Below are 13,816 nucleotides of genomic sequence, written 5' to 3'. Positions count from 1 at the left end.
GGATTGACAATTTAGCTCCACAAACTAGCTGTTGTGGTTACACATGTGCATAAATGTATAATAGTCTGGATTAGCGCTCTAAATTATCAATTACATATAATTTATTAGAAGTACTCTTTGATTTTCAACTGTGATAAGTAATGTTTCAACCCACTGAATTAGACACTGCTGGGGGTTTTTTTTTGTGGTTTTTTTTTAATGCATTTCCCATTATTAATTATAATACTGCTTGGTCCATTGGTCGAGGAGGTCAGATTGCTTTCTCACCATACGCAAACTGCTCCAGAGTTTGTTTGTTTTTTTTCAATTAGGCCAAGAAGACCCCCTCCAATTTTCTCCAAATTAAAAACAATGATCTCCACAATTATCTGTTAACTGAATCTGAGCAAATATTTGGAAACGTATTGTGTAATGTGTTTACTTGTGTGAGTATATAAAGCTTAATATATGATGTAATCAATAGTGGAAAAATCTATTGGTCTTGATTTTGTTTTAAACTGATTTGCTAAATGAAGAATCTATACTAACAGTTGTGTGGAGTAGATTAGATAGCAGTAATCATATTTGGAGAAATGTGTAATATCAGTACAAGAAAAAGATTGATGTCATTCATTCAAGGGAAACATGATTTTTAAATGTAGATGTTACCAACATGTTCATGGAGACACATATGTACTGAAATATATACTGTATATGCTGTATAAATCTGTCAGTGTTGAAAAACACAAATCTATTGAAAATAAGTTTAGTTAAATGAAAAGAAAAGTAGGTAACTGAGCAGTCAAAAGTAAGCAAGAGATCTGAGGAAAAGCTGAAACTTGACATGGGGATGGAAGTAAGAACATGATGGAGAAAGACGAGGAAGAGGATGGAGATGGATGGAGTGAAGACAGCTGACTAATATCCTAATGCCGTTATTCAGCTCACTTAGTCTTGGCAAACAACCTATTAATTTCCCGAGTGAGTGGTCTTCCTGCCTGGCTGATCAGCACTGATGGCCATAACAGATGCTAAGACTATTCGCCTCATTAATTGTCAACTCATCTAATTAGGTCATCAAAGATGTTGTTAGGACTGATAATACAGCGCCCGGTTAAAAGTAACGCACATCATTCACTGGAGGTATTATCACCACTAATGAATGTAGAAACAGTGCTTCTGAGAATCTTCTCAGTACTGGTTAAGGTAATTCTTTTCAACTACAACACCTAATGGAAGGGAATTCTGCATTAAATAGGTAATAGGAGAGTGTGAGATATAGAGGAAATCACCTTAAAGAGCTGGACCCATCGTTTCTGCTGAGCTTGAATGCGCTGCTGTACTTGGCTGTTGGTTTTCACCCCGACACTACGGAACGCAGCTACATACTCCTCTTTGTGCTCTGTCTTAGTCTCAGGATAGGCCAGCTTAATGATTCCCAGACACGCGTCCCGCAAACACCGAGACAATGTCACCAACTCTGCCAGAGAGAAGGGCATCATCGACGACTGGCTCTGACCTGCTCGAGCAATGAAAAAACATTTATTATGTAACATCCCATTTAAGAAATAGGAGTGTAGAGTTTTTAGGAGTTTAATAGTATTAACAAGACCATAAAAAAAGACAGCAAGAGAGAACAAAATTACCTGATCTGTTAAATACTTATAATATATTTCTATACAGTTATTAGTACATTTTTGCAGAATAGGTATTATTACCATCGGCTGAGCTGCCAAAAAACTCGCTGTCATGCACAGAGATGAGTGAATGACTGAAGAGTGAACTGAAGAGATAGAAAAGAGGGATGATTCTGTTGGAGTCCTCCGGAGACATTGGAGAACCTCGGGACATCACCTGCAGCAAGGGAACCATAGAGCTGCACAAAAGAGACAAAGAAAAGTGAAAAGAAAAATGGATTTGTTAATATTATATTCAAGAAAAATACATTTAAAAAAGAACAATGGGAAAACTCACCCTGTGATCATTTTAGTCTTCATAGATGTGATTAAAAACCAGAGGTGTCTAAGAAAACGAGCATTGAAGGCTAAACTGTACAAAAGCCTAAAAAAGGACAAAAACATAGAATAAAGATTTTTAGTCAAAGTACACCAGCTAAGAAGCTACCACAAAACCTTATGTAGTCTAAGCTATACACATACACACAATACCATTGCTAAACAATTCACCAACACTTTTAGTCAAAGGTGTTACAGGAACTATGCTCATCTCTAAATGTTCAAATAACCACATCTCCTGCCCAATAAAACAGGAACTTCCCAAATTTCCAGCAGGACTCATAAAGTAGAAAAAAATATAAACAACCCAGTGAGCTGGAATTTCTAGTCTTTGTATGTGACCACGGGAAAGATTAAATGAGCCATTAAGCTTTATTTAGGTGAGGCACCTTCCATTAGTAAACTAGCAGTCTGCTTCAGGGTCGTAAACAGACCAGTGGTTCCTGTGGGGGCTCCATTTAAGTTAATGACGGCCAGAGAGACAATGTAGCATGGCTACAATTGCCTGACCGTAGAAACAGTGCTGCCATCACAAATTAGACACTGTGCTCAGACCACCCAAATCATTAAACCTAACAGCCGTCACATCAGGGTGTGAGAAATCGTTCTGGTGGTTACTGCATGCTTGTTTTGTGTCAAGGGGTGAAAGAATAAATAAAAGCATAATTGCAAGTAATTAAGGGAGAAAATAAGATTAAAGTTGAGGTAAGGGTAGGTAAGAATGTCTACGCACACACACGCACAAACAAATGTTTATGTAAGGTGGCACTTCAACAATAAAATATCAAAACAACTACAGAATTCACTGAGAAATGGAGTAACTGGTCAAGAAAAGTTTATAAAATCCATCAATACTGGGAAATAGGTAAATGAAACGTTAAAAAATGAAACCGACACAGAAAGCAAAATGCTATCGGTTCTTTTTCTAAATAACATAAATAAATATATCAGTGTATGATAAATTCAATCAAGAACCAAATACAGTAAAGTGATTTTACAAATTAAGCAATTATCTCAGCATCACAGGTTCAAGGGAAATTAGGCGAGAACAATAAATGAACGTTTTATTATTATTTATTGCTTACATGCTTCACGGTGCTTGCACTGCAATTGACTATAAAATGACTGTATTTTTAACAGAAAAAGACTGAAAAAACCCATACTAAATGTAAGTAAAAAGATCTATCTTATAATTTACAGTGAAAACAACTGTAAACTGACATTCCTAGAAATCCTTGTGTGACAACTTCACATTTGATCGTTTTTAAATGTAATAATTATGTTTCTTCTTAGTTTTTATCTCATCAGTTAGGGTTAAGTAACATCTTATGTTGTTTATTGCATTATTTTAGTGCCGTGTGTTACCATGATAGTGTTTTGTGTTTGTGTTCATAACACTGTATGCAACTTTTATATATTAGTATTTAGCTCAGCTTGTGGAAAAGCCGCTTGCGATGAACAATGATTCATCATGTGGTTTTCTCTTTACCACCAGTGTTATTATGGTGGATGTCAGTAAATGTAAAACGAATTTTAGTATTATCGCATTGGTGTTGAATTTAAGAGTTAATTTTTTTTTCTTCTAAATTACAGTTTTAAATTGTAACATTTACTAATTGTTCTGTAAATAAGTTTACTGTATTTTTGCATAATTTTTTTTACAGTGTTTGCCTGAAAAGTGAACAAAACTATATGGCTTTACTGAAAATCACACAAAACACCCAATTTCACCAACAAAAAAATAAAATAAATAAATAAAAATAAATGGGTCTGCCAGCTACTACATATATAAGTAAGATATGCAAGGAACATGAAGTTGCTCTTGGATATCTTGTGTCTATTATTAAAATGAATAATGAGACTAATATATGAGTAATATATAAGTAATATATAAGTATATAATATATAAATATATATTTTATTATAATATATAAACTCTCATTATATGACTAATAATCTAATCATGATTTAAAACCACTATGAAGATGATTTTAAATTGTCAAAACAATTAGGCTACAGCAGGCTTAACATTAATGAGACCTTTCCATGAACAGGAACCAAGCACTCTATTTACACTAACAGTTTTTGATACTTTAATGACCTGTTTAGAGTAAAATACAGCCATACTCTTCACTTTAAAATATGATAATGTTTAAAAGGCAACCAAGTTTGCACGCGCACTGGGTGCTTCTTTAAAGGTTGTAAATCAGGGACAGCTGTTATACCTCTTGTAAAACTATCCCATCCACTCCTGCAAGAATTAATCTTCCTAGGCCAGCTAATTATTTTATACAGATATCCAATAATGATAAAGTAGTGAAGGCAGGATTTATGATAAAAGCCTTCTCTTCTGGACGGAGCTGTAAAATATAAAAATACCACCAAAAATTTTCAGGGAAAAAAGATGAGTAAAGAATATGAATATGCGGTTTATGTCATGTATGAAAGTAATTTCAGGAACAGAAAAAACATGTTAAAGACGTCAGAGGAGCAAGAAGGAAGTCTTTAACGGGTCATCCAGAAACTTGTTGAGTGTCGAGTCAAATGAGGATGCATCTTAGATTTTTTTTCATGTATTTTTGATTACTCTATATTTCCATAGGACAATTAATAATATTACATAGTACTTAAAAACATAACTTTACTTTGATTAAAATGCCATATGCAGTCATTTTAGCATATAAAAGCATAATTTTAATCAGACAATAATGCGCAAAATGATTAAATGTGTGTTAAACAGCCAAAAGATGAAATTTGAAAATTATACAGAAGTTAAAGTCCCCCTGTAATCAATAAATTTTGTACCTTAAAACTCATCTTTGATCACCAAAATGTCAAATTTAAACATTTTTCCTGCACATTTATTTTATTCATGCCTTAAAATAGCTTGAATATAACGACACCCTTTCTTTATTTAGTTTACACAGAACCATAAATATGCAAATGAGCCCCGCTTCCACCGGCTCATACAGGCTCGTCGATGCATCAGAATGGTAATACGTTTTATGGATTTTATGGAAAATACGGATTCCACTTAAGTGTAAAGCGCAACTTGTGTGAGTAATGTGATGCACTGGTGATATTTACGCTATTTCTGACGTCACAAGTTGAGATTTAGGCACAAGTAGACTGTGCATGGCCGTTTGGCCGGAAGCTATTTATTTTACTTTATAAAATTTTAAATATGAATATTTCTCATACACAAAATCATCTTTTCGCTTCAAAGGGGCTTTAGTAACCCTCTGGAGACATGTGGAGATCTTGTTTGATGGATGGATTGACTTTTTCGAGCTTCAAACTAATGGTTGCAATCCACTGCCATTATAAAAGCTCTTAAGCGTCAGGGTGTTTATTAATTAACTCTGATTGTATTCGTCTGAAAGAAGAAAGTCATATAGACCTAGTAGGATGGCTTGAGGGTGAATAAATCATGGTGTAATTTTCATTTTAAAGTGAAAAAAATACTCCTTTAATTGTGTGAAGAATGTTTTCTGACAAGATTTTAATACCAATATTGAGAACATAAAAGGAATAGGCCAGGGTGCTTTTATAGCTTAATACACTGCGAGAGATGATTTAGAGAGATTAAACACATGGCATGTGTTGAAGTTCTGATTAGCTGATTGACACTGGCTTTACCAATGTCCCTCTCCCTCATTAAATTAGACGTTCTCTCTTCCTTGTCTTTCACACCACCTTCTCTCCATCACTTTTTTTCTTTCTCAAGTTCTTTCTGCTGAAATCCTGTTCTCATTTTGTCAATATAGCAGAACAAGAAGTAGATTAAGCAAAGGTAATTGAGAGGAGAGCTCATTAAAATAATTGATGAGTGACAGCAACTAAAACTGCCCTGGTGAAAGAAAAAACACAGCAAGACTTAACCGTCTTGACTGCTTCATTTGAGATTTTACGGTTTTCTGTTTTTAAAAACCAGCAGAAAAAGAGAGGCAAAAGAAAAAGAAAAAAACAACGCCCACAGACTTGAGGGCAGTTTTATGTTTGAGAATCTTTTAAATACTCATATAAAAGCGCATCCCAATCCTATCCGACTCCGATCTATAGCACTTTCTTGACTGCATCTCTTTTTATCAATTAGAGAGGTACAGCATGATTCACTTTTCTTGCAATGAGAGCGTGATATAGCACAAGTGTGCACCGTGCAATACATCTAGTTATATTGGTTATCTTTAATTTTGTGTTGCACAAAATGCTAGGTGATTCATTTTGTTTCCATGCGTGTATGTGATCTGACCTGACTCTGGGCACCATCATACGGTGCTGCACCATCAACGTGTGACAGATGGAAGCCATCATGGTGAAGATGTCTTCACTTGCAGAATCTCTCCACACTAATGTTAGCAGAGCATTAGTCTGCTGCTTGGTGTCCAACTTCTGCACACATTCCTCTGTTATGTAATACACAGAAATCCAACTGCCATCCTTTTGAAAAAAAAGAAAAACACGATTATATGCACCCGTTGTATGCTACTCTAAAGATTTGGATAACAGATAATGTGTGTACCTGTGCAGCAAGAGGCTGTACAGTCATTTGTTCCTCATCTTCTGAATCACTGTTGATGTCAGCTCTCCTGTTGCACTCCGTCACTGGCAATAATGGCAGCAGAGTCTGTAGAGCGTTTAAGTACAAAAGCAACCCTTCCTCTGAGAGTGAACCTATGCAAAAAAAAACAAACAAAATACTCAAACCTGATTCCCTAAATATACAAATAATAAATAAAAGAGTTGCAAATTGATTTCTAAAGGGGTCTTGTAAGCACATGCTATACTAGTCATATAGTGCAGTTTTATCTTTCTTACACACTCCACTTACCCAGTCCAGATTCTCCAACTGACAGCACAAAGTAAAAGAGCCAAGGAGCCTGAGCTCTGGCCTGGGCAGAGGAGGCTATGGTGGTCTGGAGTGACCAAAGGAAGTTCTGAAATGGGAAAGCTAGCTTTGGGTCTGCCAAAGCTGGCACGAAGAAATGATAGATTTGTTCAGTGAAAGGCGCTGAGATGAACTCCTCAGTGAAGGCTGTAAAAACAAACTGCCTGTGAATGAGAGAAGAGAAAAGGTTGTGAATATAATATTCTATTGACTAACATGTACTGTAATTGTAGCTTATTATGTTTTAACCTGCAGTAAGAACTTTCATATTTTCAAAATAATCACAATATAGATCCACTTCAATACTAACATACATTTACACACACGTTTGACCATATGTGTATCTAGGAGACAACAAAACCCTCAATTTCCTGTCAACAGGATACCTTTTATTAGCAGGATTTTGTTAGTTGCCATATTTAGGGTATACTCACACTATGCACAGTTGCCTTGTAAATGCCCTGGCGTGATTATCGAACCAGGCCGTTATAAACCTAAATATACTCTATTTAATTACATTAATTGAAAATTGTACTGTCCAAGTAATGATAGATGATGTTTGCTGACGTAACGATGACAGTAGAGCACACAAAAGTAGAAGCTGTTCCATGCTCTGGCACGGTTAGCAATCACACTGCATGTGTACCGTACCGCATCTTCCAAACAGGCCAGGGATGGTTAAGCAAACAGCGCCTGGGCACGGTACAAAGCGATCACACTATAATCAAACGAACCAGACTTTGGGGGTCAAACATGCTCGGGTAGAGTTCAGATCGCCTAGTGTGACTACACCCGACATATACAGTACAGGTCAAACGTTTGGAAACATTACTATTTTTAGTGTTTTTCAAAGAAGTCTCTTATGCCCATCAAGCCTGCATTTATTTGATAAATGAAAAAAACAGCAAAAACAGTAATATTATGAAATATTATTACAACTTAAAATAATGGTTTTCTATTTTAATATACTTTCAAATATAATTTATTTATGTGATGGAAAAGCTGAATTTTTGGCATCATTATTCCAATCTTCAGTATCACATGATCCTTCAGAAATCATTCTAATATGCTAATTATCATCAATGCTGGAAACGTTTCCATTTGCGTGATAAAAAATACAGTAAAAATAGTAATTATAACATTGTTAACCCTTTTTTAGTTCCAAACATTTTAAAATGTAATTTATTCCTGTGATCAAAGCTGAATTTTCAGCATCATAACGTCAGACTTCAGTGACACACGATCCTTCAGAAATCTGCTGCTAATATGCTGATTTGCTGCTCAAGAAACATCTTATTATTGTCCATATTTTTTAGGATTCTTTGATAAACAGAAAGTTCAAAAGAACAGTGTTGCGAGCAAGACGAGGCTGAGTGACGTGAGAGAGCATCACGAGGCCGGTGGATTGAGAAATAATGAACGACACCTAAGAGACGCGCCGGTCTCGTATCTCACACGGAGGAGCGGAAGCATAAAGGATGAGCGACGACAGTGAAGATGGAGAGAGGAACAGGCCTGCTTTTATGTTGCGTTTTGTTTCTGTTTTGTGTGGCCACCAGTCATCCGTGAGGGGCTGCTGGCTTATACTTTCATTTTTGTACTGGTTTATTTATTTAGTTAGTTAGTTATTATTTATTTAAATCTTACAGATGTAAGACTAGAAAACTGGAACTGGTTGATATAATCAGTGACCAGTGTCTTCTGGAGACAAGAGGACCTTGCTTGAACAACACACACACACACACACACTCTTGCAGAGGAAGCTCACACAAGAATATGTGTTTTTAATGTGAATGTGATAATCTTGTTTAGAATCATTTCAAAAGTCTCAGGGTGACTGGTAATGTCTCATTTCCAAAGAAGTTAAAGAAAAGGTAATAAGGTTTTTAAGAATATAGAAATATCTTGCACACAAAAGGGTGTGTCTTTGAGTTAATCTGAATGCAAACTCTCCTTCCCCCAGTAAACATGGTGGGGGTTTCAGTCCATTGTAGTTTGGTGATTGGATCAGGTAAATTTGGTGATTAGATCAGGTAAGGTTTGGCTCTATTTAAGGAAAATGCACAAGAGTTCATGGCTGCTATTCTGTATCAGATCAGCCCATGATGCTGTGTCTTCGAGGCTCGGCATTCATGTAATATGTTGGGTAAAGTTCTTTGAAACATCTAATGGTTTGCTCTGATTATCTTGTGGAATTCTAATACATTTACCTGACGTAATAAATTGTTATATTTGGCTATTCTAACGGACTTTGACTTTATTTTCATTAGAGTTAAAAGGAATAGTCAAGCATTAACTACTAAATGATGCACAGATATCATTGATAAACCCTTTTCATTTTATGGAGTCAGATGAAACGATTTAATACATAAGATTAAATGTATTGCATTTAATTAAAATTCACTTTGCTTGGAAAAGACGGAACGCGCTTGAAACCTTCACCACGAATCGAACTCCGCCATTTGGACCGATTTCGTGGCCCTTTTTACACAGACCATAAACTTTTGAACGGTAGTGTACATTATTAAACTTAAAAATGTAAAAGTAAAGAACAAATAAAAAAAAGTGTCAATGCTAATTTCAATCAGAAGGTGATAACATCTGGCTGGTTTGTCTGGATACGTGCCTCTGTGTATGAGAGTGTGTGTGTGTGTGTATGTGAGAGAGAGAGGACAAACACAGGACTGTATGCACAAGCTTATACTCTCGCGCTCTTGTCGTTCTTCAGAGAGAAAAGAAAAGAAAACAGCACTGTTCGTCACTCAGAGTGTTAGAATGGAGGGTAAAAGTTGTGTAAACATTACATGTTGAGTCAATGAGTCTCTCTGGATTTTACTACTCTCTGTAAACAAAGCAGTGAGGGAATTACTGTCCATTGGTCCTCTGGAAGGATAAAGCTAACGGTCTTCAATAAGGGCAACCTTTTACTGAGAGGGACCCGTGCACCACACATACACCAAAACAAAGACATTCTTTGAACAGCTTAAATTGAATGCTCTCCAAAGCATATATAGTGTAAATCATTTGAACTAGTCAGATTTCATTACAGTATGAGCGTATGTGAGTGTGTACCTGGTATCCGGGGGACAGGAACTGTATGTAAAGTGCAGAGGCTTGAGTGTGTGTTCCAGTAGCATTTGTGCCAGCGGAATGGAAGGGGAGTCACTATATTCTAGACTCGATGGCAACTTGTGATTCACTAAAACATACATAGATCTGTAGTATCCTAAAAGACAGAAATACATTGAAATTAATATGATTAAAGCAATGCAAACTTTTTCTAAATTAAAAAGAGAATTCTATGTACAGTCTCTAAATAAATATATTCATCTATTGCCTAAAAGTATGATTAAGAAGACAAATCAAACATAGGGCAAAACTCTGTACCTTTCTGTACCATATAGCGCAAAATTTGCTCAATAAGTGCAGTGACATAGTTTTCATCCTGTAAAGAGGGCAAGTAGGTTCTCTCAGATGAAAACACCTCCAGCATCCGCATCGGGACTGTCACATTCAGGCTGTTATCTTCACATCCTTGCAATAACCTTAGACAGAAAGAGAAAATCCTTAGTGACCAACCAACAAGCAGATCTAAAGATTTTTTCTATGCCAGAAATTTTTATTTTAGGGATTCTACTAGAAAACAGTATCTGGGGAACATCTTATTCCATACCTGCAACAGTGTCCCAGCATCCTCTTGATCTGAAACAAGCAGCTCTGTCTTTCTGGCCCTGTCAGCAGCTTGACGAACTGAGCATGATGCTTTACCAAACTCTGACACATCCAGATCTACAAAAGTTAAGACATTAACATCCTTAAATGCACATAAATACAATGAAGGTTCGTGGATTTATTAAAGACAATGACACCAAAGAACAAAGCTCTCCAACTTGTTTTTATTTTTCATCAATTCACATTAAATTAACAAAAAAAAAAAACTCACTGACCCTCATATGATATCAAAAGCTTTTTAAACCAGCAATGCAGATATTTTTGGTTCTTACCATTCTGTTTCTGTCTTCACTTTGTCTGTAAAAAAAGAGAAGCTGGCGAACAAGTTGGCTGAGTATGGCACTGTCTGTAAGTTGAGGGCCAGAGCCTGACTGGCACTGACACACACAGTGGTCAAAGCAGCCCCTTTGAATGGCATACTATATGAAACAGAGAGAAAATTCAGGAATTTAACAATCTGTCCATCAACTACAAGAACGGGTTCAAAGAAACCCATCCACACTAGAGTTTAAAGTGATTCCACATACTTGCTGTTTTCGGTCTTGGTATCCCCTTATGTATGACTGAATGATGATTGAATTTTTTAGTCTTTTCCTCTCATCCTGTGTGAAATAAAAACATAAGTAAATCCTCTTGTTCATAACTGCAAGATTCACATTCTTATATTTGGCTCTAATCTAAAAAAATAGATAGAACTACTTGGATGCATACATTATGGGAATTTTATATGACACACTTGAAAATGAATAAATGTCATTTCATTAGATAACAAAAGTCAAACCAAGCTAACATAACTTTTTCTGGTCCTATTTTCACAATAAAATGTTTTAAACCACTGTAAAATATCCTAATGGCAGATACTCACCTCTCTTTTCCGTCTTTCTTCCTGTGTTCGATGAAGAAGAGATGCTTTTTCCTCCTGAACAAAAAAGAATGCGTTAGACATATCAAAATAGATTCAATATCAACATGAAACAAAAATTGCCAGATTTGGGTTGTCCATATATGGAAATGATTTACACGTTTAGAATTAGCAAACAAATATTCACAAATATACAAAATGGTCAGATTCCAAGTAATAACAATTGTAGACACGTGTCAAATGTTGTGATATCTATCACATGGAAAACTTACTTTTCTGCTAGCACCCCCAAGGGACACCTTGGGTGTTCTCCTGAAATCTCCCTCAAAACTGAACATGGTTACACTTTTCCCATTGAGCAGCAATCAATACAAATATCTTGTGTGAGGTGCAACAAAGTGCAGTCTGTGAAGGCAAGACAGAGAAAACAAAAAATGATGAGATTGGAGTCAATGAACTAATCATAACGGAAACATGATCTCATAACAGAATTTATGTTTGTTTGTTACAATAAGTACCGGTAAAGATGCTGCTTAAATACTACTGTGAAATAAAGCAGACTGTTATGATGAAGATATTTAAAGAAACTTTATCCTTGTGATAGATAACTGAGGAGGTGCAGAAGGTTACAGTGGGCGTGGATGGAAATTGTTACTCCGCTTTCAGCAGGTGTGATGATCAACACTAAATAGAGCTGTATAACACAGCCGTATCTACAATCAGAAATAACACACATGACCGCTGAAATATTATTTAAAATGTATGTGCACATTATTGTACATGCGTACAAATATATGTGTGTTTAACGATTGCCCTGCACCCTCATTTGAGCGAAACATGTTCAAAAAAAAGGTTTGTTTCATGAGGAGACAAACACATTTGTTATGACTCAAGCCAGGCTAGTTAGCTTGCTAACATAAAGAACCAGTAAAGAATCACTATACCAGAAGTTCATCATCATTTACGAACGTGTTCTTTGAAGTTTTCAGTATAAATGAGCATTCACGATGTGAGAGACACACAGGGTTCTAGCATTTTCTTCAGTCGGATCCAATGAACTTCTCTGTTAGCCTCTTGGCTAAAGGTTCTTTGACTAGCTAGCTAATGACTCAGCAGCAGGTCAATTGTCTTCACATCGACAATTCCCAATTTTCCAGAAATGTACAAGTATAACTGTATGTTATTTGGGCTATGTCATCACTTAACGAGAATTAAGACAGTATTTTGGAAACATAAATGCTGTGCTCTTCTATGACATGTTAACGTTAGTTCAGCTTGACAGAAACTTCAGTCATATGTCGCTCCTAAAATCAACTAGTGATTTCAGTGAGGTTTTACAGCTTTTTCTACTGATGAGTCGTGTTAGTAGATAAAATGCGAATTGTTTACCTGGTTTTATTGAATGATCAGCCGAACCATACAGTTCAGCGACTGGAAATCAAAGAAAACAAAACCGAAATCGTTGCTCCTGCTCCACTAAACAAACACAACACAGAGAAACGCCCGCCCACTCTGTAGCAAGGTGGAATGTGATTGGACAACACAACACTGGCTACCAAACGATTGGTTAAAAACTAGGTCAATAACGTGAAAAATGTCACTATTACTTCCTGGATGATTCCCAGCAATAAAAGGAAACCAGTTGCGGATGGTGAAAGGGATCTAATCACCGAGACGTTGATGTTTATATTAGATATTCTTAAAAAAGTATTATAAAAATACCTTTCTTTATTGGTTTCTTTGTAGGCTAAGTCATGTAAATAATGAATTGGTAAACACATGGCAAAACAAAAATCAACCATTTTACATAAAGTTTTGAAACATTAAAATGCATAGTACACCCAAAATGTAGGCCTACTGTGCATTTATTTTACAAAAAAAAAATGATGTTTTGTTGTTGTTGTTGTTGTTGTTGTTGTCCCTCTCCATAGAATGGAAGTCAACATTCTTCAAAATGTCTTTTATGTTTCACAGGGGGTAAAAAAGTCAATTTGGAATGAGAGTGAATAAATGATGACAGAATTACAGTTTTAGGGAGAACTAACTTTGAAGCCAACTAACTTACTTTACAAATACTCATTGGCACTTCACACACACACCCCTAAATATTGTAGAGGTCTCACAATCATTGCTTGGCATCAGATTCTTGTTGGACAGCAGTAGCGAGACAGGAAACCTCTCAGTTTCTCATATATGTTATAGAGGGATTTATGAGTTATTGATTGATCATATCCTGCCTTTTAGACCTGAAAAGGGTATAACGAGCCACTACAGCAAGTCTTCTGGAGCTGCTTCAGAATACAAAATGGGGGTCTCATCATCTCAAAAGGTCTCTAATTT

General features: G+C 36.0%; 1 protein-coding gene across 1 annotated transcript in view; it reads right to left on the bottom strand.

Moving 5' to 3' along the window:
* The window catches only part of ube3c (ubiquitin protein ligase E3C), a 33,529-nt gene extending 20,402 nt beyond the window's left edge, over positions 1 to 13,127 (bottom strand). The window contains exons 1-14 of the mRNA XM_039688553.2: positions 12,866 to 13,127; positions 11,749 to 11,881; positions 11,480 to 11,533; positions 11,142 to 11,216; positions 10,887 to 11,033; positions 10,556 to 10,671; positions 10,270 to 10,427; positions 9,955 to 10,108; positions 6,826 to 7,046; positions 6,517 to 6,668; positions 6,247 to 6,434; positions 1,954 to 2,040; positions 1,698 to 1,855; positions 1,272 to 1,498 (exon numbers count right to left, since the gene is read on the bottom strand). Coding sequence (XP_039544487.2) covers positions 1,272 to 1,498; positions 1,698 to 1,855; positions 1,954 to 2,040; positions 6,247 to 6,434; positions 6,517 to 6,668; positions 6,826 to 7,046; positions 9,955 to 10,108; positions 10,270 to 10,427; positions 10,556 to 10,671; positions 10,887 to 11,033; positions 11,142 to 11,216; positions 11,480 to 11,533; positions 11,749 to 11,814 — 1,803 coding nt within the window. The 5' untranslated portion in view covers positions 11,815 to 11,881; positions 12,866 to 13,127. The remainder of the gene's footprint in view (positions 1 to 1,271; positions 1,499 to 1,697; positions 1,856 to 1,953; positions 2,041 to 6,246; positions 6,435 to 6,516; positions 6,669 to 6,825; positions 7,047 to 9,954; positions 10,109 to 10,269; positions 10,428 to 10,555; positions 10,672 to 10,886; positions 11,034 to 11,141; positions 11,217 to 11,479; positions 11,534 to 11,748; positions 11,882 to 12,865) is intronic.
* Between the last annotated feature and the right edge of the window lie 689 nt (positions 13,128 to 13,816).

This window comes from Pimephales promelas, chromosome 1 (genome assembly GCF_988280905.1).
Source record: "Pimephales promelas chromosome 1, fPimPro1.hap1.1, whole genome shotgun sequence".
In the NCBI taxonomy this organism is placed as follows: Eukaryota; Metazoa; Chordata; class Actinopteri; order Cypriniformes; family Leuciscidae; genus Pimephales; species Pimephales promelas.
This window is presented reverse-complemented; position numbering and strand designations above follow the sequence as displayed.